This window comes from Balaenoptera ricei, chromosome X, assembly GCF_028023285.1.
Source record: "Balaenoptera ricei isolate mBalRic1 chromosome X, mBalRic1.hap2, whole genome shotgun sequence".
NCBI classification, from domain to species: Eukaryota; Metazoa; Chordata; class Mammalia; order Artiodactyla; family Balaenopteridae; genus Balaenoptera; species Balaenoptera ricei.
The window spans coordinates 97,270,148-97,292,039 of NC_082660.1; the positions used below are offsets into that span (position 1 = coordinate 97,270,148).

A 21,892-nucleotide genomic window follows, 5' to 3' on the forward strand; every position below is an offset into this window, starting at 1 on the left:
TACTTCAATAAATATTGAAAGAACAAATTCCTTGGAGGCAAATACTTTATAGTCCCCTCAGTGCCTTGTATGCAATGAAGTACTCAGTAAATATTTGATGAATAAAATGTGATGGAAGACTACTAATATTCTGCCTTGCAGTCTACTTCCTTCTTCAAGTATTCCTATACACCTGGGCCTATGTTACATTTCTGAAGTCGTAAAATTATGACAAAAGGTCAGAAGGAGAGGTCCTCTGCGGACACTGCTGAAAATAGCAGGAAGGGAAAGCTAGGATGCTGCTTTAAATATTTTCTGCCTTTGCCACTTGGACAAATTCCTTCCCAACTCTGGTCTCAGTTTCAACCATATGTAAAATGAAGCCAGTAGACTAGATGATTTTTGAAGTCCCTTTTATTTTTACAGCTTGTAGTTATGAGCATTATGGCACTCAGAACTAAAATTGTATGATTCTAAAATTGTATGATTTTTCTCTTACTTCTAACCCATGGTTGGAATATGCTTAATGAAAATGTGGTGAGAATAAAGGCCCTCTTTGGTCCAATTAGCAGTTATCATCATAAAAATAATAAAATAGTGGTGTAAAAGAACACATTAGCAACACGCAGAATATGATGCTGAGGATAACATGAGGCAGACAGGACCCAAAACCAGGTTTTCTGATTCCTCCGGGGTTCTTTATCTGAAGCCCCATAAGTATTCTAAATTTTCTCTCCTTTCCAAGGGTCAGATAAATCAGACCTTTATTGCCCAGATATTGTGGAAAATCCATACTTCATCACTTGTTTGAACATACTTGGTCCCAGCGCTGAAAACAAAATGAGACTTCTCTTGCAGTGTCCCTGGATGACTCAGGTAGCCTGCCCTCAGTCACTTTCCCCTTGGGACTTGTCTGCCAGGCAAAGGCGACACTGAAATTGCTTGTTTGCCCTTTGGATGAGCCTGTGCTATGGGCGTCTGTCTGTGATGCAAACGTGCTTTAATTCAGCCCCATCCTTACAAAAAGATAAAAATCATGTTCAGAAACATGCAAACTCAATCACGTTCAGAAATCTCCCCTTCATTCAGACGAACTGTGGCTGCCATCCTGATAAACAGATATTTTAAAAAGAAACTGCAAACCAGAGCCAGGCTTACTTTCAGGTGCTGAAGAAAAAAAAAAAAAAGCGTGACTTGCGGGAAAGACCTGGCCCTACGCGTCACCAGCATCCCTCCACCCCCAGCCAAGCGCGGGTATCTCAGCGTTTTTTAGTCAGCCCTCTCAGACTGCCTCGCTACAGGGGGCGGGGCGATTCCTTAGCCTCGCCCCCTTCAGGGCCTCCAGTCAATCCCTGAGACAGCCGGGGGTAGGCGGAACTACAACAAGCACCCGCCCCTCGCCGGCGCTCAGCTAATCGGAAAGGGCGGGGTGTAAATTTCCCCGCTGACTCCGCCTACCCGCGCTGGGCAATTTAGAGCCGCGCGCCGGCGGGAATGTAAGATGGCGGAGTAGCAATGCGAAGTGCTTAGTACTGAGTCTCTGGGCCGACTCGGTTCGGGTCTCGGCAGCAGCAGCGATCACTAAGCAAAGAGTGCCTAGGGTAGTTGGCCAAGATGCCGAATATCAAAATCTTCAGCGGCAGCTCCCACCAGGACCTATCCCAGAAGATCGCCGACCGCCTGGGCCTGGAGCTGGGCAAGGTGGTGACTAAGAAATTCAGCAATCAGGAGACCTGGTGAGGATGAAGTTGGGACCCCGATCGGCCTCACCTGCCGGGGCGGCCAGGCGACACTTGGGCAGCAGAGGGTAGGGGGATGGGGCCACCGCGTGAGTTCCGAAGGGCCGGCTTTGGGGGCATAAGGGGCAGCTCTGTGGCAAGCGTGCCCCACGGGCTGTTTCCGTTATCTTACCTCTCGCGGGAGGGTCACGTTCATTCTCACCGTGCGGTTGGGTGGAGTCAAGATGGAGCAGGAGGCGAAGCTACTGGGTTTGAAGGCAAGGGCTGGAGGACCCAACGCGGGGATGGTGGCTGCCTAGAGCGGCTACAGGGAAAAGACGCCTAGGCTCGGCAGTAGGGACACGTGGCTTTGTCGCTTCGCTTTTGAGCCATCCAGACCAGATTGGGTTCTCTTCAGCTCTTAGACCAGCTTGCCTGGGAGATCCTACTGCGTACTGAGCCCTCGTAGTGCTTCTCCTCGAGTCTAAGAAGTAGCTTTTCAATTCGAAACGGTGTCGGTCGGATTTCCTGTTGAGGGAATTTGACGTTATGTACTGAGGGCGCCAAAATTAATACTGAGGACTTCCCTTCGATTGGCAAGCGTTGGCTTTTCACATCTTTAGACTAGGAGCCATACTTAAGTTAAATGGAGTCGCTCGGGTAAAATGATGCATTAACTTCATCCTGATTGCCAGCATCTCAGTTTGAGCCATCCAGAAAATCTTAGGGAACCTTAATTCTGGAATCCTTGACCTTCCCAAGTGTAGCTACTGGTACAGACAATACAAAAGCATATTTTTCAGTACCAAAGTCTATCCTGAACTTGCCCACTTCTAACGTTGTGCGGGGGATTTAGGAGACAGTTTTATCCCTGAATTTTAAGATAATCGAGAAAAGGTCATGGAGTGGAAGGCCGGAAATGCATAGAGCATTGCAATGAATTGTTTTCGTTGCTTTGCTAATTAAATTTGCACCTTCCCCCCACTTCCACCGTGCTCCTGCACCTTGGGGCCATCTTAGAGATAGCTTGCTCACCTGATCCTTTCAATACCCCTTCCACCTAAACATAGCATCTTCTGGTTCTGTTAGGTGTTTTTTTGTGTTTCGTTGGTACCCTGTTGATCAAATCAGAGCAGTGCCCACAGTCTTACAGTCAGTCCTCTAAGGGGAAGTTTACACCAAACCTAATGAATCAGTTAAATTAGTGAAGATTGCTTTGAACATTTTTTTCCTAAATGCTTTTGTTCCCTTTTTTCTTTCTTTAAACTGTTTACCAAAGTGTAACTCCCCCTATCCTTTGTAGACCCTGCTGATAAAAGCATTCATCTGTAGTGGACAGCTTCCTTCTGGATGCTTGATCATTGTACCATTGGTTGTGATGCAAATGATAGTGCAAACACTGATGCCATCTGTAACCAGGCAGTACCTTAGTGGAAAGGCTAGCCGAGCTGCTGTCTTTAGCTTTAACCACAGCATTATGACTCATGAGCTGTAATAAAACAAAACAGGACCAGACTTTGCAAGTGGCACTATAGCTAGGGGGCAAGAATGATTTTCATTTAGAGGTTTTTTTGGTTCCCCTTAGAGAACTGTGACTATTAAGTCCTTTTCCTGTGCTTCATGAAAAAATACAAAGACTTTTTTTTCTTTGTGGACCCTCTGCCTAGTGCAACACATCAGGACCTGAGGCTATATTGGGAGTGGGGAGGGGGAGAACAGTTTAGTGTTCTACTGATTGATTTATCTGAATTTAGCAGGAGTCCCAATCTACTTCCCTGAGATAAAAGGCTGAATTCATTTTTAAACAACTGGACAGTAACATGCTTGGAAACATTGGATAAGCTTAAGCCCAATGTGGAAAATTGCTGACTGGTTAGGTTGCCTTGTTTCTGGCTTAATCATTAGCTTTTTGGTTCCTTAGATGTTCTGAAATCTTCATTGAACATAATCGAATATGTTGCTTATGGAGCTTCCCCTCACCTCCCTCCCCCAACCTTTGGCTTTTCTGCACTGCATAAGTGGTAACTGCTGCCCTGTGTGACTCTTGGGATCTAAAGGTCATGGACAGGGCAGCTCAGTGGGTGCTTTGGGTCATCAGATGGGGAACTGCAGAGCCCATCCTCAAATGAGACTGTTTTGCAGCAATTTGGCAGGATCTCAGGGGTTGATGCTCTCTTGAGTAGCTTTCTTCTGAAGTCAGGATCATCCTTTGCTGTCCAGTTTTTTGGTTTTTGTTTTTATATATAGATATAGATTTAATTAATTAATTTATGTATTTATTGGCTGCGTTGGGTCTTCCTTTGCTGTGCGCAGGCTTTCTCTAGTTGCCGCCAGCGGGGGCTACTCTTCGTTGCGGTGCGAGGGCTTCTCATTGCGGTGGCTTCTCTTGTTGCAGAGCACAGGGTCTAGGCGCGCAGGCTTCCGTAGTTGTGGCTCGCGGGCTCTAGAGCACAGGCTCAGTAGTTGTGGCGCACGGGCTCAGTTGCTCTGAGGCATGTGGGATCTTCCTGGACCAGGGCTCGGACCAGGGCTCGAACCCGTGTCCCCTGCATTGGCAGGCAGATTCTTTTTTTTTTTTTTATAAGTAATTTTTAAAAAATTTTTATTTATTTATTTATTTATTTATGGCTGTGTTGGGTCTTCGTTTCTGTGCGAGGGCTTCCTCTAGTTGTGGCAAGCCGGGGCCACTCTTCATCGTGGTGCACAGGCCTCTCACTATCGCGGTCTCTCTTGTTGCGGAGCACAGGCTCCAGACACACAGGCTCAGCAATTGTGGCTCACGGGCCTAGTCGCTCTGCGGCATGTGGGATCCTCCCAGACCGGGGCATGAACCCGTGTCCCCTGCATTGGCAGGCAGATTCTCAACCACTGCACCACCAGGGAAGCCCGGCAGGCAGATTCGTAACCACTGCGCCACCAGGGAAGCCCCTGCTGTCCTGTTTTTGAGGAAACATACATACATATATGTGGATGTATGACACACACAAATAGCTATGAGAGGTTAAAGGCTCAGGCTCTGGAATCAGAGAAGCTGGGTTTGAATCCTAAGCCTTTCTTTGCCTCAGTAATCTCATCTCTAAAGTAGTATCTACCCAGAGTCTATTGTGACAATTAAATGAGATAGGAGTAGAGTTCTTAGAAAATTGTCTAACAAATTCACAGTGTTGGTAAGGGGTGGTGATGGTATTGCAGAAAATGTGGAAAATATAGAAGAGGACAGAGGGGAGAAAAGACATCCCAAATAATTCCACCACCCAAGATAAACTTAACATTTTGATTTATGAACTTCCAGATGTTTGTTTATGTACTTTTTCAAAAAAGTAAGATAGGTTGTTTATAGCTTTCTTCACTCAGCAATATATTTTGAGTAGCTTCTCCTCTTAATATTTAGTCTACATGGTTTTAAATAGCTGTATAGTCTTGTCATGGTTTTACTATAATTTTAGATAACCAAGTCTCTATTAGATATTTAAAAGTTTTGATCTGATTCTTTTATATGAAAACTCTTGAATGTAAATCTTTTGACTGTTTCTGATTTTTTCCTTAGGTTAAATATCTAGAAGGGGAATTACTAGGTTAAAGGGTATACACCACTTCTCAGGCTTTTTTTTTTTTTTTTTTAATTTTTGGCTGAGTTGGGTCTTCCTTGCTGCGTGCGGGCTTTCTCTAGTTGCGGTGAGCGGGGGCTACTCGTTGCAGTGCACAGGCTTCTCATTGCGGTGGCTTCTCTTGTTGCGGAGCACGTGCTCTAGGCGTGCGGGCTTCAGTAGTTGTGGCTCTCGGGCTCTAGAGCGCAGGCTCGGTGTTGTGGTGCACGGGCTTAGTTGCTCTGCGGCATGTGGGATCTTCCTGGACCAGGGCTCGAACCCGTGTCCCCTGCATTGGCAGGCGGATTCTTAACCCCTGTGCCACCAGGGAAGTCCCTCTCAGGCTTTTTAATACTTATTGCCAAATTTGCTTTCAAGAAAAGTTGAACGAGTTCTGCTATCAGCAATGATGATATTAATAATAATTAATAAATAGTGAATGCTTAAAATGTGCTAGTTCCTATGCTGTGCACTTTATACACATCTAATATTTAATCCCCTCAACACTGCTCTGAGGGGTTACTCTTACTATCCCCATTTTATGGATGAAGGAACTAAGATTCAGAGGTTAAGTAACTTGCCCAACTCTGAGTATTTTCTTTAAATTTTTTGCTGTTACAGTATTCATCTGGCTTTTGAAACTTCTGAATGTACTAAATTTTTTTTTATTGAGGTATAGTTGATGTACAATATTATATAAGTTTCATGTGTACAACAAAGTGGTTCACAATTTTTAAAGGTTATATTTCATTTATAGTTATTATAAAATATTGGCTATATTCCCTGTGTTGTACAATATATCCTTATAATTTATTTATTTTATACATGGTAGTTTGTACCTCTTAAATCCCCTACCCTTATCTTCCCCTTCCCCCTTCCCTCTCCCCACTGGTAACCTCTGGTTTTTTCTCTATATCTGTGAGTCTGTTTCTTTCTTGTTATATGTACTAAATTTTTGGACTCAGTTCTCTTCAATATTGTTAAATAACTTTGGTTTATTTGGTTACTCTGGATAGGCTGAGAGGGGGATGACTTTAACCTTGGTTGCCTAGGATTTTCCTAAGAACTATAACCTTTGTTGGTTAATCCCATGTATTTTGCACGTGCCAACATCCATCTAAATTCTTGAGATTTTCTTAAGAATACCACCAATCAAAAGGCACTTTTAGATTCAGTTTATTTCCTTTTTATGTTTAACACTTTGTGCTTGTCAGATGCAATTATGTCTGATGCTAAAGGAAAGGGTAAAGGAGAAGCCAGTTTTTCTCACTGGATGGACATAGCCAGTCATCTGGCCTCCCCAGAACAGCTGGGAGAATCATTGGCCCAAAGCCATTTGGAGGACATACCATTAGCTAGAGGGAAAGAACAAGGATTGTTACCCTTTCAATTGCTAAACCAGGTCTTTCCACCTGGTAGATGATTTTTTTAAATATATATATATATTTATTTATGTATGTATTTATGGCTGTGTTGGGTCTTCGTTGCTGCGTGCCGGCTGGCGCTACTCTTCATTGCGGTGGTAGATGATATTAAGAGCAAACAGGTTTCAGGCACACCATCAATTCTTCTACCATCCATCACTGCCTAACTTATCATCTCTTAGAGGAAACCATAAGAATAATATTAAGGTTTTTTTTGGATTCACTGAACTGTTTATTGACCGAGCTGTATAATCTAAGTGTACTTCATGGGCTTTTTTAAAGACTTTATGCAAGTCTGTACGTCGTAGTACTAACTGGAGGGAAAGATTGGTCTTGATTAGTGAGATTAGAATTATGTACAGTAAAACAAGGCAGTGTCCTAGTTTATGTGTACCACTTTATTTTTAATATAGTTAAATAACTTTTTTAAGTTATTAGATGCATGTCTGGTCATAACATCCTTCTGTGCTTGAGGGTATGTGCTAGTCCTAAGTGTGGCTTTGGGAAACGGCTGCACTGTTGGTTGCTTATTAGGTGATATAATACAAAAATGGTACTGGTGATTGTTAGGTGGTGAGCTGGTGACTTTTTTTAAGAATTACTTTTCAAACCTTATGTGATGTTAGAATATACTTTTTAAAAAAATCACTTCTACTAAAGTTATGTATTTAGCAAATGCTCTCTGATGTTTAAGTTGGCAGTGAAAATTTAATTTTGTAATTATTACCTTACCTGCTTTCAAGAAAGGATTTAAAGTGTTTCATGATAGTCACAGGTACAAAATGTTTAAGTAGATACATCAGAAGCCTGTTAGAACAAAGGACTATAGTAATTGTGCCAAGAATTTGGCATAAAGTGATTACTGAAGTTGATTTAGTGTTACTTTAACTGTAAACTGTATCCCTTGGCTTCCCGGCAGCCAAAGGGATAAAGGCATATGCAATGTATTATGTAGTTTTCATTTTCATAAAACTCTTTAGATACTTCCAGGCACAAAATTCTACGAATTTTATGGGTGGGATCCTTAAATAATGATGCCGAGTAACATAATGAACAATGTAAGCAATTTTGTGAATATTTTTTATATTGACTTTGGTAGTTGAGGCATTTGTAAAAAGAGATAAGCCACCATGGTCTTAAATATGTTGTTTTCTGGTCTTATTTGATAATAAGACAGCTTTAGAGTAGATAATTAGCCCATCCCTTATACTGTCTTGGATCAATTATCAAACTGCTCTTCCCTGGCTCCTAATCAAACAGTCTGACTGGTGAGTGAATGTCTGGAGCACAGATGATATTCTGTGTTCTTGACTGGAACAAGAGCCATAGGTTTCCCACACCAGGTGTAGAGGACACGATTGGCTTCTTATTGACAATCAATATGCCTGACTTTCGTTCTCCCCCAGAGAAGTGGAGAGCTTGGTCAAGGAGGTGAGGTGGCAGGGGGGGGGGGCAGGGAGTGAAAAATAAAATAAAATAAAATTTTCTTGAAAAATAAAATAAAATTTCTTCAGTTTTGAAGTTGCTGGATATTTGGAGTACTCAGTCAGGGCCCTAGAGTTGTGCGCCATAAAACACAGAAGGGGGCTTCCCTGGTGGCGCAGTGGTTGAGAATCTGCCTGCCAATGCAGGGGACACGGGTTCGAGCCCTGGTCCGGGAAGATCCCACATGGCGCGGAGCAACTAGGCCCGTGTGCCACAACTACTGAGCCTGCGCTCTGGAACCCGCGAGCCACAACTACTGAGCCCACGTGCCACAACTACTAAAGCCCGCGCTCTTAGAGCCCGTGCTCCGCAACAAGAGAAGCCACTGCAGTGAGAGGCCTGAGCACCGCAATGAAGCGTAGCTTCCGCTCACTGCGACTAAAAAGAAAGCTCGTGCGCAGCAATGAAGACTCAACACAGCCAAAAATGAATAAATAAAATAAATAAATTTATTAAAAAACAAAACAAAAAACACAGAAGAGACTCAGCCTGGAACCTCTCAAAGGGCAGGCAGCGTTAGTAAAGGAGATCTGGAAGTCCCTTGAAACTCCTGCAGCCTCTTGTTCGGGCCCACCACAGTGAGGAACTTGCAGAGCAGGCTCACCTCCACAAGGTGTTATTTAGTCCTGTCCATTTGAGTGGTTTTTAAAAAAATTTAACATGTAATCAATATAAAAAAATCGGTATCTTTTTTATTTTATTTATACCAGCTTCACGGTAAGGTGTGGTATTTCACACTTACTGCGCATCTCAGTTCACCCCCTCAGTCACACTAGCCGCATTTCAAGTGCTCAACAACCACTCGAGGCCAGTGACTCCCTTATTGGACAGTGACGCTCTAGGGCCTACACTTTGGATAGCATGCAAGTTGCTCTTCCAGGAAGCCCTCCCTGGCCCTCTCGTGCCTGTCCATTTGAATTTAAAACAATGTCTCCAGAAAGCAATTTTGGCATTAGCATAGTTGACATTGCTGACAGATTCACTTGTTTCCTAAGGCTGATCTTGGTGATTAATAGATGTCTGTTCAGCTGTGTCTTGGGGTCCACAAAATTGCTGTTCGGTTCATCATGTTGCTCAGCATCACTATTTCAGGATCCCGCCGTAAAATTCTTTGTAGCCATTGCATCCTGGTGGACCCATCAAGTTGTACTTCCACCCAAAAGTAAATATCTGTCAGCTGGGTATCTGTAAAAGAGTATGAGCAGATCTGTCAAAACCTTTTGAAGAAACACGTTGGACCCACTTACCTGTAGTGTGAGGTGAGTTACTTTGTGAGGGACGATAAACCTCAGTCTTCTAAATTTTCACAATAGCAGGCCTGCAGAAGGTTCATAAGTGAGCAGATGCAAGAGGCAGCCTAATCCTGAGTGGTATTCATTCATTCATTCTTCCTGTTATAGAACATTTCAAAACATATACAGAAGTAGAGAGAATAGTAAATGATTTCCCTGCCATGCACCCATCACCCAGTTCAGCAGTTATCAATTCACGGCTAATCTTGTTTCATTTATTATTCCCCCTCCCCCCGCCCCCCCCCCCCCGCATTTGGATTATTTTGAAGCAAACCTTGGTATTATATCATATCACCCATATACATTTCATTAACCACAATACCATTTTCTTGCCTGAAACAAATTAACAGTAATCTCTTAATATCAAATAATTAGCCAGTATTCACATTTGTCTCATAAATGTGGGGTTTTTAAACAATTTGCTTGAATTGGTATGCAAATAAGGTCCATACAGTGCAATTGGTTGATTTTTTTTAATGTATTTATTTATTTATTTGGCTGCATTGGGTCTTCGTTGCTGCACGCGGGCTTTCTCTAGTTGCGGTGAGCAGGGGCTACTCGTTGCGGGCTTCTCATTGCAGTGAGCGGGGGCTACTCGTTGCGGGCTTCTCATTGCGGTGGCTTCTCTTGTTGCGGAGCATGGGCTCTAGGCGTGCAGGCTTCAGTAGTTGTGGCACGTGGGCTCAGTAGTTGTGGCTTGCAGGCTGTAGAGCGCAGGCTCGGTAGTTGTGGTGCACGGGCTTAGTTGCTCTGCAGCATGTGGGATCTTCCCGGACCAGGGCTCGAACCCGTGTCCCCTGCATTGGCAGGCGGATTCTTAACCACTGTGCCACCAGGGAAGTCCCTCTCAGAATTTATTTATTTATTTATTTATTTGGCTGCATTGGGCCTTAGTTGCAGCATGTGGGATCTTCATTGCAGCATGCGAGATCTTTCGTTGCAGTGCATGGGCTCTTCATTGCGGCACACGGGCTTCTCTCTAGTTGTGGTGCGTGGGCTTCAGAGTGCAAGGGCTCAGTAGTTGTGGTGTGCGTGGGCTCTCTAGTTGTGGCACGCAGGCTCTAGAGTGCACGGGCTTAGTTGCCCCACAGCATGTGGGATCTTAGTTCCCTGACCAGGGATCGAACCTGCTTCCCCTGCGTTGGAAGGCATATTCTTAACCACTGGACCACGAGGGGAGGCCCCAAGAGCTAGCTTTTTGTTTCAGTGGTTTTTCTCTACTGTTTTACTGTCTTTAACTTCATTGGTTTTTGCTCTTATGTTTATATTTTCTTCTGCTTACTTTGGGTTTATATTGCCCATTTTTCAGTGCCTGAAGGTTTACCTCCAAACATCCCGAACAAATGTGTTTTCCTCTTTGTTCTGGCTACCAGGAATCTCAACTTCCCTGTTCTAATTGGTTTCTGGTTTGATTTTTACCATTTGCTTTTATTTTTCTTGCTTTATAATATAAGCTAACCCCATTTTTTAAAAAGTAGGATCCTGGGATTGGAGACTCGGTGCTTTCACTGCCGAGGGCATGGGTTCAATCCCTAGTCGGGGAACTAAGTAACAATTGTTACTTGGATTGGAAAGGAATACATTTTAAATAATAATTAGCTCTTATATCAGCTTCTGGCAATGGAATTACTTCCTGTTGAAGAAGTTTTTCTCTTCATCAGTACAGGTTATCAACTGTTCTGGTCTACTTGCCTACACACGCTACACACGCATGCATGCCTGTACACCCACATACACCCCCCACCTCACCTAGAGGATTAATTGGGGAAATGGTGTTGCTTTGAGGTGTCACTGAGGTTATTATTTTTTAATAAGTTATTCTTGGTAAGGATCCAAGTATGAATATTAAAACTTTCATTTTATGGTAAAATATAGCCTTACTCCATAATTAGAGTAACTTCCTGTGGAATTTTTTAAAATAAGAATTACTAATTGGACCAGAGTACAGTTAGCATAGAATGAAGGCAGGGACCACATCTGTTCTCCATCATGTCCCTGGCACCAAGCAAAGTGATTGGCGATGAACATTTAATATTTGTTCAGTGAACTGCCAAAGTGGTAGATGTAGTACTATCTTCTGTAGAAGGCATCATTATAGAATGGTAGTGATTCATTCCTTGTATGAGCTTTCTACTTCTTTTGTTATATGTGGATTGTGACAGTCATAGATGCTATATCAGATTTGCATTCAATATATGAAATGAGATACAGCCTGCCTACTGAAATTATAGTCCAGTTACTTCTAAGTGCCTTAGCCAATCTTTTTCATGTCATGTCACCTATAAAAGCAGGTAATATCTGTATAGTACACTGGAGTAAACTGAGGCAGTAAACTGTTTCTGTTAGAGGGACTCCTCTGGGGAATCCCCTGAAGTCTGAGGGGATCAAGTCCACATGCAGCTGTAACCCATTCATAGCATACTAGTGGGGAAGCTGTGTTTTTTAGACCTTACTGTCTGTAGACATACAGTATAGTGCTTTAAAATCTATTGTTTTTGTTGTCCTTCCTTTTCCTGTAGTGTGGAAATTGGCGAAAGTGTGCGTGGAGAGGATGTCTACATTGTTCAGAGTGGCTGCGGTGAAATCAACGACAATCTAATGGAACTTTTGATCATGATTAATGCCTGCAAGATTGCTTCAGCCAGTCGGGTTACTGCAGTCATCCCATGCTTCCCTTATGCCCGGCAGGATAAGAAGGATAAGGTAGGAGCGGAATCTCTGTTTTTTTCTTTAATTCTTTTTTTAAAATCAGGGGAAGCAGGAGCACTTGCCCAAAGTCAAAAAACTTCCTTAATTATCAAATGTATATTTAGAGGATATTATTTTTTTTATCTTAGGCATTACCTGATTTTCAAAACAATTGGCGTGATTGGTTTGTATAAAGCAACACATTTGCAGTCTGTCTGTTTTATTCCAGTCATATGTATGTGACTCTTGGCTAACTCACTGCTATATTTTCATTGTATCAGCAAGACTAAGCACCAGCTCCCATGGAGTAGAATATTTTTTTAAACTATGGTAGCTCCTCTGGGACCCTCTTGGTTCTAGTTGTGACCTCTTCATATAACTTGAAGTCAGTTACATGAATACTTGGTCTCATTACACACGCACGCACACACACACACACACATCTCACCTTATTTGGAGTATTAGAGGATAAAGCATATATGTAAAACTTTGCAGGTCTGTTGTAATTGATGCCCAAATTTTACATACAATGCCTGGGAGAAGGCCAGATATTTTTATTTCAGTAAAATACAGTGCTCCTACAGAGTAGAGTAAAGGACATGGGCCTTGCTATTTTATGGTGCAGCCAGGTGTGTTTACCTGTTATTAAAGGGGGTTGAGGTTACTGGAACGTTGGCCTCCGGATGAGTAAGGGAATGGTGTAATTTATAAAATAAAACTATAATTTCCATCCTGTGATGTGTCTTTAAATGTTGACACGTTAGATGTTACACAGGTTTGAGTATGTATGTGTTAAAAGAGATTTTAATAAAATTCTTTCAAAAAAGATTTGTAAAGTCTGCCTAATTTAAATAATGGAGCATTGGAAACACTTGAATAGGCAGAAAATATGTACATGAAGAAAAAGAAAGGTAGGGAAGGTATTTTCTTTTCTGAAATATGTATCTTGATTTGGAAAAATGATAATCCACTTCATATTTGTGCCAGATGATTGTGATCTACTCAAAGTCAGTGGCTATGTCACTCTTTATGAATTTCCTGGTAGCACAGTACCTTAAACACAGTAGGTGCACAGTAAATCAGTGCTTCTTGAGCAAATGAATTGTTTCTCAAATTGGCTTTTTTTTTTTTTCTTTCCTCCCCTCCATTTAGAGCCGGGCTCCAATCTCAGCCAAGCTTGTCGCAAATATGCTCTCTGTAGCAGGCGCGGATCATATTATCACCATGGACCTGCATGCTTCTCAAATTCAGGTATCAGTGGAAGCTGAGTATTAGCTTAGGGATTATTAGGGATTAGAAAGGGGGTAGGAGAGGACTGAATGCTGAAAACCGTAGGGAAGCAAAAACTGCCCAAGTACAGCTCAAATAAACTAGACATTGATGACATTTTCAACATCCTCCCCTTAAGCATAGATCATGATCTTAGTCACATGGGGTGGTTGCACAGGGAGGCCGTCTGGGATTCTGGGAAGCATGTAGGCTTTGGCATCAGACTTAGTTTGAATACTGGCTCTGACAGTTTGAATACTGGCTCTGACACTAACTAGCTTTGTAACCTTGGGCAGGTTATTTAACTTCTCTGAACACACACTGCTTTGTTATTGTGAGTATCAAATAAGATATTAAATTCATAGTATAACGCCTGGCTCATGAAAGATACGAAATAAATGGGAGCTGTTATTGTCATCATTAAACTTAGAGCCATAGATATTGGAACCTACTTTCTATCCTAAACAGAGTTAGGGGAGCAGAATACCACCTTATAGTTTATACTTTTTAAAGAGACTTTGAAATCATTATCATTGGAGGCTTCTGGGAATTCAATGAGATATAGGACAGGTGATTATACACATTTCATAGAAGAGGAACAGATTAGTTGTGAAATACAACTAATCTGTAGCAACTAGTGTTAGAACGCAGATCTCCTGACTTCTAGTTACTGTGACCATTTATTGTAAATGGCTTCCATTAAGTTTATATACCATAGCATCTCTAACTGGTTTACCAGTTAGTTTTTGCTCCTTAACAAACCAGCCCAACATTTAGTGGCATAAGGTAGTAAGCATTTATTGCCTCGTGGGTCTGCACGTTGGCTGGGTAGTTCTGGTCTTGGCTGGACTTGGCCATTTTTCCCAAGAGCTCGCTCATGTGCCTGTGGTCAGTTGTGGTGTAGCCGAGGCCTGGCTTTGCCCATCGTGGCTGGGCTCTCTTGCACAGCCCAGATTCGAGGAGGCTGCTTTTACAGTCTGCCATGCCGGGCATGCCTTCTGATCAGTTTGAATGTTGCAGTAAAGTATTCTGTGGGCAAGTTACTATTCTCTTTGTGTTCATTATTTGTAAATGGAAGAGAAGGGAAACAAGCAAAACTGACCCAGCTTCTTTCTTTCTATAGGGCTTTTTTGATATCCCAGTGGACAATTTGTATGCAGAGCCAGCTGTCCTCAAGTGGATAAGGGAGAACATCTCGGAATGGAGGAACTGCACGATTGTCTCACCCGATGCTGGAGGAGCTAAGAGGTATGGTTGAAAGTCATGTTATTCCCAACGTACTGGGGAAAAGCTTTCAGACAGTTGTGTCAGAAAACGATGTTTCTCTACTGAAGTGAGTTTTTCTCTTCTTGAAGTATAGTTGATTTACTATGTTGTGTTAGCATCAGGGGTACAGCAAAGTGATCTGAAAAAGACTATATATATATACACATACATATATGTATATACATATATATATATGTATATGTATATGTATATACATATGTATATATATATATATATATAGTCTTTTTCAGATTCTTTTCCATTATAGGTTATTACAAGATATTGAGAAGTGACAGTTTTTAAGTACTTGGATGTGCCGGTAGCTAGGGCATGGGCTGGATATGGTTTTACTCACTCCTCTTCTACTGGCCTGAGTCACTACCTGAAAGACAGCAGAGGTGCACGAAATAGTCTGGCATCGTGGGCTTGACCATAACCCAACAGTGACTCAGCGCTGCAGGGCTAGCAACAGCACTGTGACCCATCAGGAGGGGGAGGAATTTGGTTTTCTAATGAATGGCACCTGCTATCGAAGCCCATGATAATAGTGAACAAGTAAGCTTTTACATACCTCCAAACGGTTGGTTAAACCGTTTTGATCCTTTAGATTAAAATATTAATCAGGAAGGAAAAGAAAGTGTGGTGATTTTATTTAAGCCAAGCTCTGAACATTCTAAACAAACTGATTGCCAGGGATTGCCAGTTGCAGGGCTTCAGCTCACGTGGTGCAGACTAAGAGCTTTTCATTTCTTTAGCGGCTCACTCGTTAGTAATGCATTCAAAAGCGTGACACATGTTCTTCTTGTTGTGGAAATAGAATGAAGAGCTACAAAACACAGATGATTAGGAAACGCGAATTCAGATCTTTGCAAAAGCCATTCAAATCTTCAATGACTGTTTCTCAACAACCTCTTTATTTCAGGAACTTCAACAGAACTGATAAGCTGAGAGCTTGAGTTCTGTTCTCCAGCCAGATGTATGGCTTTGTGAGTCCCCTGTCGCTAGTTACCATCTGTAATACTAGAGATGGAACCTAAAACACATCCCCCTCACGGTGCTTGTCATACTTGTGAAAATCGTCTTCCACAGAGACTTAGAAAACAGTCACATTTGAAATAAGTAATCAAGCACGATTTTCTTTCCAAAGTTGGGTACAGAAAAACTGCCTTCAGTAGATGGTTTATTGCTAAATGATTTTGTTTGTTTATAATTTTCTTTTTGTGATGAAATATTTTCAAAGTGAATGGCTATCATGTCTGTCTTGGCAGGGCTTTTGGACTAGGTAAAGATTCCTGTGTGATTGTGACTTGCACGTAGTTCTCCCGTCAAGGATATAGGGAATGACTTTTTTGAGCCCTTTACACTTTGTCAGTCACTGAGTCTGTTGGCCATTGAGTGTGGACGGTTTGGGATGCTTGAACTAAGTGGTCATGCACTTGCCTTGGCTAAGTAATCATTCCAAGCAGATTGATAACTTTTTTTTTTTTTTGGCTGCGCCGTGCGGCATGTGGGATCCCAGTTCCCCGACCAGGGATCGAACCTGTGCTCCCCACTTTGGGAGCGCAGAGTCTTAACCACTGGACCACCAGGGAAGTCCCAGATTGGTAACTCATGTTGTTATGTGCCCACGCAGTAGGAAAGGAGAGCACAGGGTATGGGTTGTTTAGATCAGGTATAAATGTTGCCTAGGTTGTGGTTCAAATCTTGTTTGTCCTTTATTATATGGTCACAGGTTCTCCCTTATTCAGCACAAACTCGAGATATGTGACCATAGCCACAAGGGAAATAGGACATAATGCTCTGGTTGGATCAGTATTACATTAAAAAACAAAACGCAAAGCACAGGCCTCTTCACGCATAAGAAGGATGGCATGGTGGAGCATGGCCATACGTGTCACTGGGGCACCACAGTCATATACACTGAATGGATTGCTGTTTGAGTGATTACATGGTACTTTGTCGCCAGAAAGATTTGTTTTCTATCCCACCTTCTAGTCTGGTTTGTATTGCCTTGTAATTTTAAAAAAAGGAATTCTGTTTTGATTTGGAGGTGCTTTGAGCTGTACAGCAAGATGCCTGGTTTGCCCAGTTAATTGGTAAAACTTTTTTTCTAGCAGTCCTTAAAGGAATTCCCAAGCTTGGTGTCCAGGTACAGTTGACATTGACAGTTGGTGGATCACTGAGGGGAGTGTGATGAGGGCGTGGGCATTGGAACGGGCTGGGTACTGCTCCTCTCCCACCAAGTTCAGGTTCACTTCTCACCACATCCGCATGTCAAATTGGGGTGATCTACACTCCCGGCATTAGTTAACCAAGTCATCTCTCTCTCCCCTTTTGCTGCCAGTCTAGTAAACGAACATGCGCTAGCATTCATTATACCGCCTCCTGGGACTGGTGAGGGTGGCTGTCTTCCCCTACGGTAACCCAGAATGAATTGTAATCTAAGTTTGACTAATACATTCATAAACTGCTCTCAGGATATGGAGGCATTAGTCTATGAAACCCAGTTTGTGATGCCAATCAATTCCGGTAGCTTTCTTCCAACCCTGGGAACTGTTGGGTTTCAAGGAGTATTCTCCCCCAGAAAACAAGCCCATCCTTTAGTTCCTTTCTTTGTCCTAAGACACACACACACACACACACACACACACACACACACACACGCACACACAGGCACACACAGGCACACACACACGTTTTAACTGTGAATACCCTGTGTTGCAGAGTGACCTCCATCGCAGACCGGTTGAATGTGGACTTTGCCTTGATTCACAAAGAACGGAAGAAAGCTAATGAAGTGGACCGCATGGTGCTAGTGGGAGATGTGAAGGACCGGGTGGCCATCCTCGTGGATGACATGGCTGACACCTGTGGTACAATCTGCCACGCAGCTGACAAGTGAGTGCCTAGTGGTGGGGCTGGGGGTTAGAAGTAAAAAGCTAACTGCTCTCTGAATGCCCTAAGCCTGCTGATTCTCTTTGGAACTGAATTGAGGAGATGGTAACTAGCTTTCTTTTGTCACCCTAGGCTAAAATTGCAATGCATGTAAATTGATAAGTATTATTTTTTTCTCTAGATTTTCTTAGTTTTATTTTTCTTTGTTATTGTGCTAAACTTTATGTAACATGAAATTTGCTGTTTTAACCATTTTTAAGTGTGCAATTCAGTGGCATTAGTTGCATTCACAATGTTGTGCAACTATCACCACTATATTTCCAAAATTATCACTCTAAGTACTCTACTTTTGATAGTTTTTTTAAAAAGATTTATTTATTATTTATTTTTTTATTTTATTTATTTTTGGCTGCGTCGGGTCTTAGTTGCGGCACGCGAGATCTTCGTTGAGGCACACGGGATCTTTTGTTGTAGCGCACGGGCTCTTCATTGTGGTGCATGGGCTTCTCTCTAGTTGTGGCATGCGGGTTTTCTCTTCTCTAGTTGTGGCGTGTGGGGTCCAGAGCACGTGGGCTCTGTAGTTTGTGGCATGCGGGCTCTAGTTGAGGCGTGCGAGCTCAGTAGTTGTGGCACACGGGCTTAGTTGCCCCGTGGCATGTGGGATCTTAGTTCCCTGACCAGGGATTGAACCCATGTCCCCTGCATTGTAAGGGGGATTCTTTACCACTGGACCACCAGGGATGTCCCTTGATAGTTTTTTAAAACAAGTTAAGGTAAGAACTCCATATGCCTGAGGAGACAGAAATAGATTCTCATATTTATATTTTACCTAAGGTAGAATCCCTGGCCTTACCTTTTGACTGCTCATTTTCGCTGCTACTACCTTCATTCGTATTCCTTCTCATCGTTTGCGTGCACTGTTCTGAATTGCCTTCCCTCTGTTCTCTGCTGACAGTCACCAGTCTCTTACCTCCCCAGTCCATCTTTCACATTGCCACCCTACTCGCTTATCTTCCTAAAACTAAGACTAGATTCCCCTCATGCCTCCTTTAAAACCTTAAGTGGCTCCCCACTGCTTATAATCCAAGCCGGTATGGACAGCATTGTTTTTCATAATTTGTTCTTTAAATCTCCAGGTATCCGTACCTTGCATAGTGCCTAGCATATATATATAATAGATGCTTAAAAAAAAGACTTGTGTGCTCTCCTGGTTTGGATCCTGGAGTATACATTTATAAAACTCCTTTTATCATATTAGTAAGTTAACGCTAATTGCTCTTAACAGATCAACTCCCTGAACACGGTAAAGTTTCTTTCTTGTTCATGGCATGCTCCAACGCAAGTATTCCCCTTTCAGTCTTCGGGCACTGCATCTTTAACATTTCCATTTTGGCCAGCCAGAAAGGGAAAGGAACATGGAGGATCATCCATGGGAGATTTTACAAGCCTCTGTCCACATTTAGATAGCCAGAATTAAGTCACATGGCCACACCTAACTATGCAAGGGAGGCTAGGAAATGTCCAGCTGTGTGCTAGGAAGAAGAGACAGATTTTGTTGAGCATAGCAGTCTGTGTCACAGACCTTCTACACTAATCCAAACCTATTCAGATAAGTGCTTAGTCTGTTTCTCTCTCCTTGCTATCGACTGAATTGTATCACCCTAAAATTCAGCCCTAACCCCCAGTGTGATGGTGTTTGGAGATGGGACCTTTGGGAGGTTATTAGGTTTAGGTGAGGTCATGAGGGTGGGGACCTCATGATGATATTGGTGCCCTTATGAGAAGAGACACCAGGGAGCTCCCTCCCAACCCCACCCCCCATTCCCCCTCTTGGTCTATGCACACAAAGAAATCATGGAAGCATATAGCGAGATGGTGGCCACCAACAAACCAAGAGAAGAGGTCTCAGAATGAAACCTACCTTGCTGACACCTTGATCTTAGACTTCCCAACCTCCAGAAACAAGTGAGAAATAAAATTCTGTTTAAGCCATCCAGTCTGTGGTATTTTGTTATGGCAGCCCAGGTTGACTAAGACATTCTTCTTCCCTAACTCGGATTTTATAGTGACAAGTAAGATTACTCCTAATCAACTCTGCTTTTTCCTCTAGACTTCTCTCAGCTGGAGCCACCAGGGTTTATGCTATCCTGACTCATGGAATCTTTTCTGGCCCAGCCATTTCTCGCATTAATAATGCATGCTTTGAAGCAGTAGTTGTCACCAATACCATACCTCAGGAGGATAAGATGAAGCATTGCTCCAAAATACAGGTGAGGCTGAGATTCTTGCAAAACAAGACTCCACTGAGTATTTAGGAGGTGGTTACATGTGTTGAATTAGGTGTCTGGGTGGGTTCTAAAGATTTCCTCCTTTGCTCTCAAGGCTTAGTCATCAGGATCTGTGACCCAAAAGGAAAAAGATCACGTGTCTAAAAATTCAAACCGCTAGACCTGGAATCTCTGGAGGATGGAGCCCAGGATTCTACATTTTAACAGGCTCTCCCAGTGATTGTGATACACACTCAAGTTTCCAGGTCCATGCTTTACAGTTTGTGTGTATCACTCTTAACTATTGGCCCCTGCAAACATAATGTGAAACCTTTAAACTGATGGTATGCTCCTTAGAACTTCAGTGTTTCTCACAGTGTGCTCTGGAAACCACCTAAGTTAATCACCTAGGGTTCTCGTTAAAATGCAGATTCCTTTGCTCTATCCAGGGCCTACAAAACCAGAGGTCATGGGACCGGGACTTTAATTTCCCCAGGTAACTGTCAGACAATAAAGTTTGAGTGCTATTGCACTAAAAGAACAAGGCCTTGCTTAATTAAAAATATGTACAGTAATCCATTCGCTTTCCATTAGAAATATGGAAATATAATCCACTAGAAATATGTGGAATTGGAGGGTTGATGTCATTCTTAAGGATTTCTTTTTCAGCTTAAATATTCTTTTTTCATTCCTAAGAATTTTTAAATGCCAACTTACCACCATCTTGGTGAGTCTGAGTCAGAGTTTTTCCTCCATAAGCATTTTGACTCTTTCCCAAGTGGTTGGTTATATTTAAAATGTGGGTATGAAGAGCAGCTGGCTGTGGGCTCCCTTGGGGAAACAGCACAGTGCAGCAGTCTTAAGAGGAAGGACCCTCATCGGGCTGCTCATCAGTGTCTGCAAACTGGCCAGTCAGTCATCTCTGTCTGTATGATACTAACCTGATGCTTGCCTTGCCCTCCTAGGTGATCGACATCTCCATGATCCTTGCAGAAGCCATCAGGAGAACTCACAATGGGGAATCTGTCTCCTACCTGTTCAGCCATGTCCCTTTATAATAGAATAAGTTCCGAGGCTTTTAAAAAATAAAGTGAGTCCCGCCCCTTATTTTCCTTTGGTATTTGATGAAAAATCCAGCAGAAACCCAGCTTGTTACAGTGTAGCTTTCTACATCCCACATCAGGTATATGAGTGTTTCTCCTACATTAGAGAAAGATTGAGGTTAACTGCTGGGATTTCCTACCTGTATTGTCTCGTCCTGGCTTCTTTGATCTTGTGAGCCTTGCAGCTTTAACTACAGCTCAGCTGCTGCAAGATGTCAGACTTTGGAAAAAGTTGTGTAAGGGTGTCTGAATGTGTTTGGGGAAGCTCAGACTACTTTGCATGTGAATGCTTCAGCGCCCCCCCCCACCCCCGAACTTGTGACAAGTTCTCTAAAGTCTGTATTAAATTCCAGCATGAGCCTGGGGCAGCCTGAACCCAGCTCTGGTTGCTGAGCCCCTCTAAGGCTGGAGCAGCTCTAGGGCAGGAGCCTGAGGGGAGGCAGCCCACCATGCAACAAATGCTTCTTGGGAGGAAAAAGCCTGATCCATCACCCTTTGCTTGGATTCTGTCACTTGGATTCTCCTTTGTCCCTGTTCCTTTCCATTTGGCCTGACCTTCTTTTCCTGGCCAAATATCAACTTGGTCCCAAGTGATCATTGTGCCATAGTCTTCTGGAAAGCAAACTCGCTTCCTACTATATAATCTATAACAATTTACATGAGATTATTTCGCTGTAGCTTAATCTTCCTTAGCCCACTACCACTGCGGTAGTAGGTTTTAGGTGGTGTTGTAGTGCCTTTTGATTAATTTAACTGTTTAACTGTCATCTTTCTTCCTTGGATCTATTTGACCTCTCAGATGACCTGAGATTTCTGTTAAAAAGATTGATGTCACTGTCTCTTGTAGAAGAAACTAATAAAGTTTCTGTTTGATTGTGGGTCTGTATCTGTACTGGTCTCTCTGCCAAAGCTTTGGTTT

The 21,892-nt window shown here is 42.7% G+C and overlaps 1 protein-coding gene across 1 annotated transcript; it reads left to right on the forward strand.

Moving 5' to 3' along the window:
- The first annotated feature begins 1,444 nt into the window (after nt 1-1,444).
- On the forward strand, nt 1,445-20,977 carry PRPS1 (phosphoribosyl pyrophosphate synthetase 1). Its single transcript, XM_059911131.1, has 7 exons — nt 1,445-1,715; nt 12,005-12,188; nt 13,326-13,424; nt 14,566-14,690; nt 17,433-17,606; nt 19,714-19,873; nt 20,836-20,977. Exons 1-7 carry the CDS (start codon nt 1,594-1,596, stop codon nt 20,926-20,928), a joined length of 957 nt encoding a protein of 318 aa, XP_059767114.1. The 5' UTR covers nt 1,445-1,593; the 3' UTR covers nt 20,929-20,977.
- Nucleotides 20,978-21,892: the final 915 nt, after the last annotated feature.

Coding starts and splice junctions, on each gene's coding strand:
- PRPS1 (XM_059911131.1), top strand. CDS start 1,594: ATGCCGAATATCAAAATCTTCAGCGGCAGCTCCCACCAGGACCTATCC. Junction 12,189..13,325: donor GGCAGGATAAGAAGGATAAG/GTAGGAGCGGAA, acceptor CCCTCCATTTAG/AGCCGGGCTCCAATCTCAGC. Junction 17,607..19,713: donor ATCTGCCACGCAGCTGACAA/GTGAGTGCCTAG, acceptor TTTTTCCTCTAG/ACTTCTCTCAGCTGGAGCCA.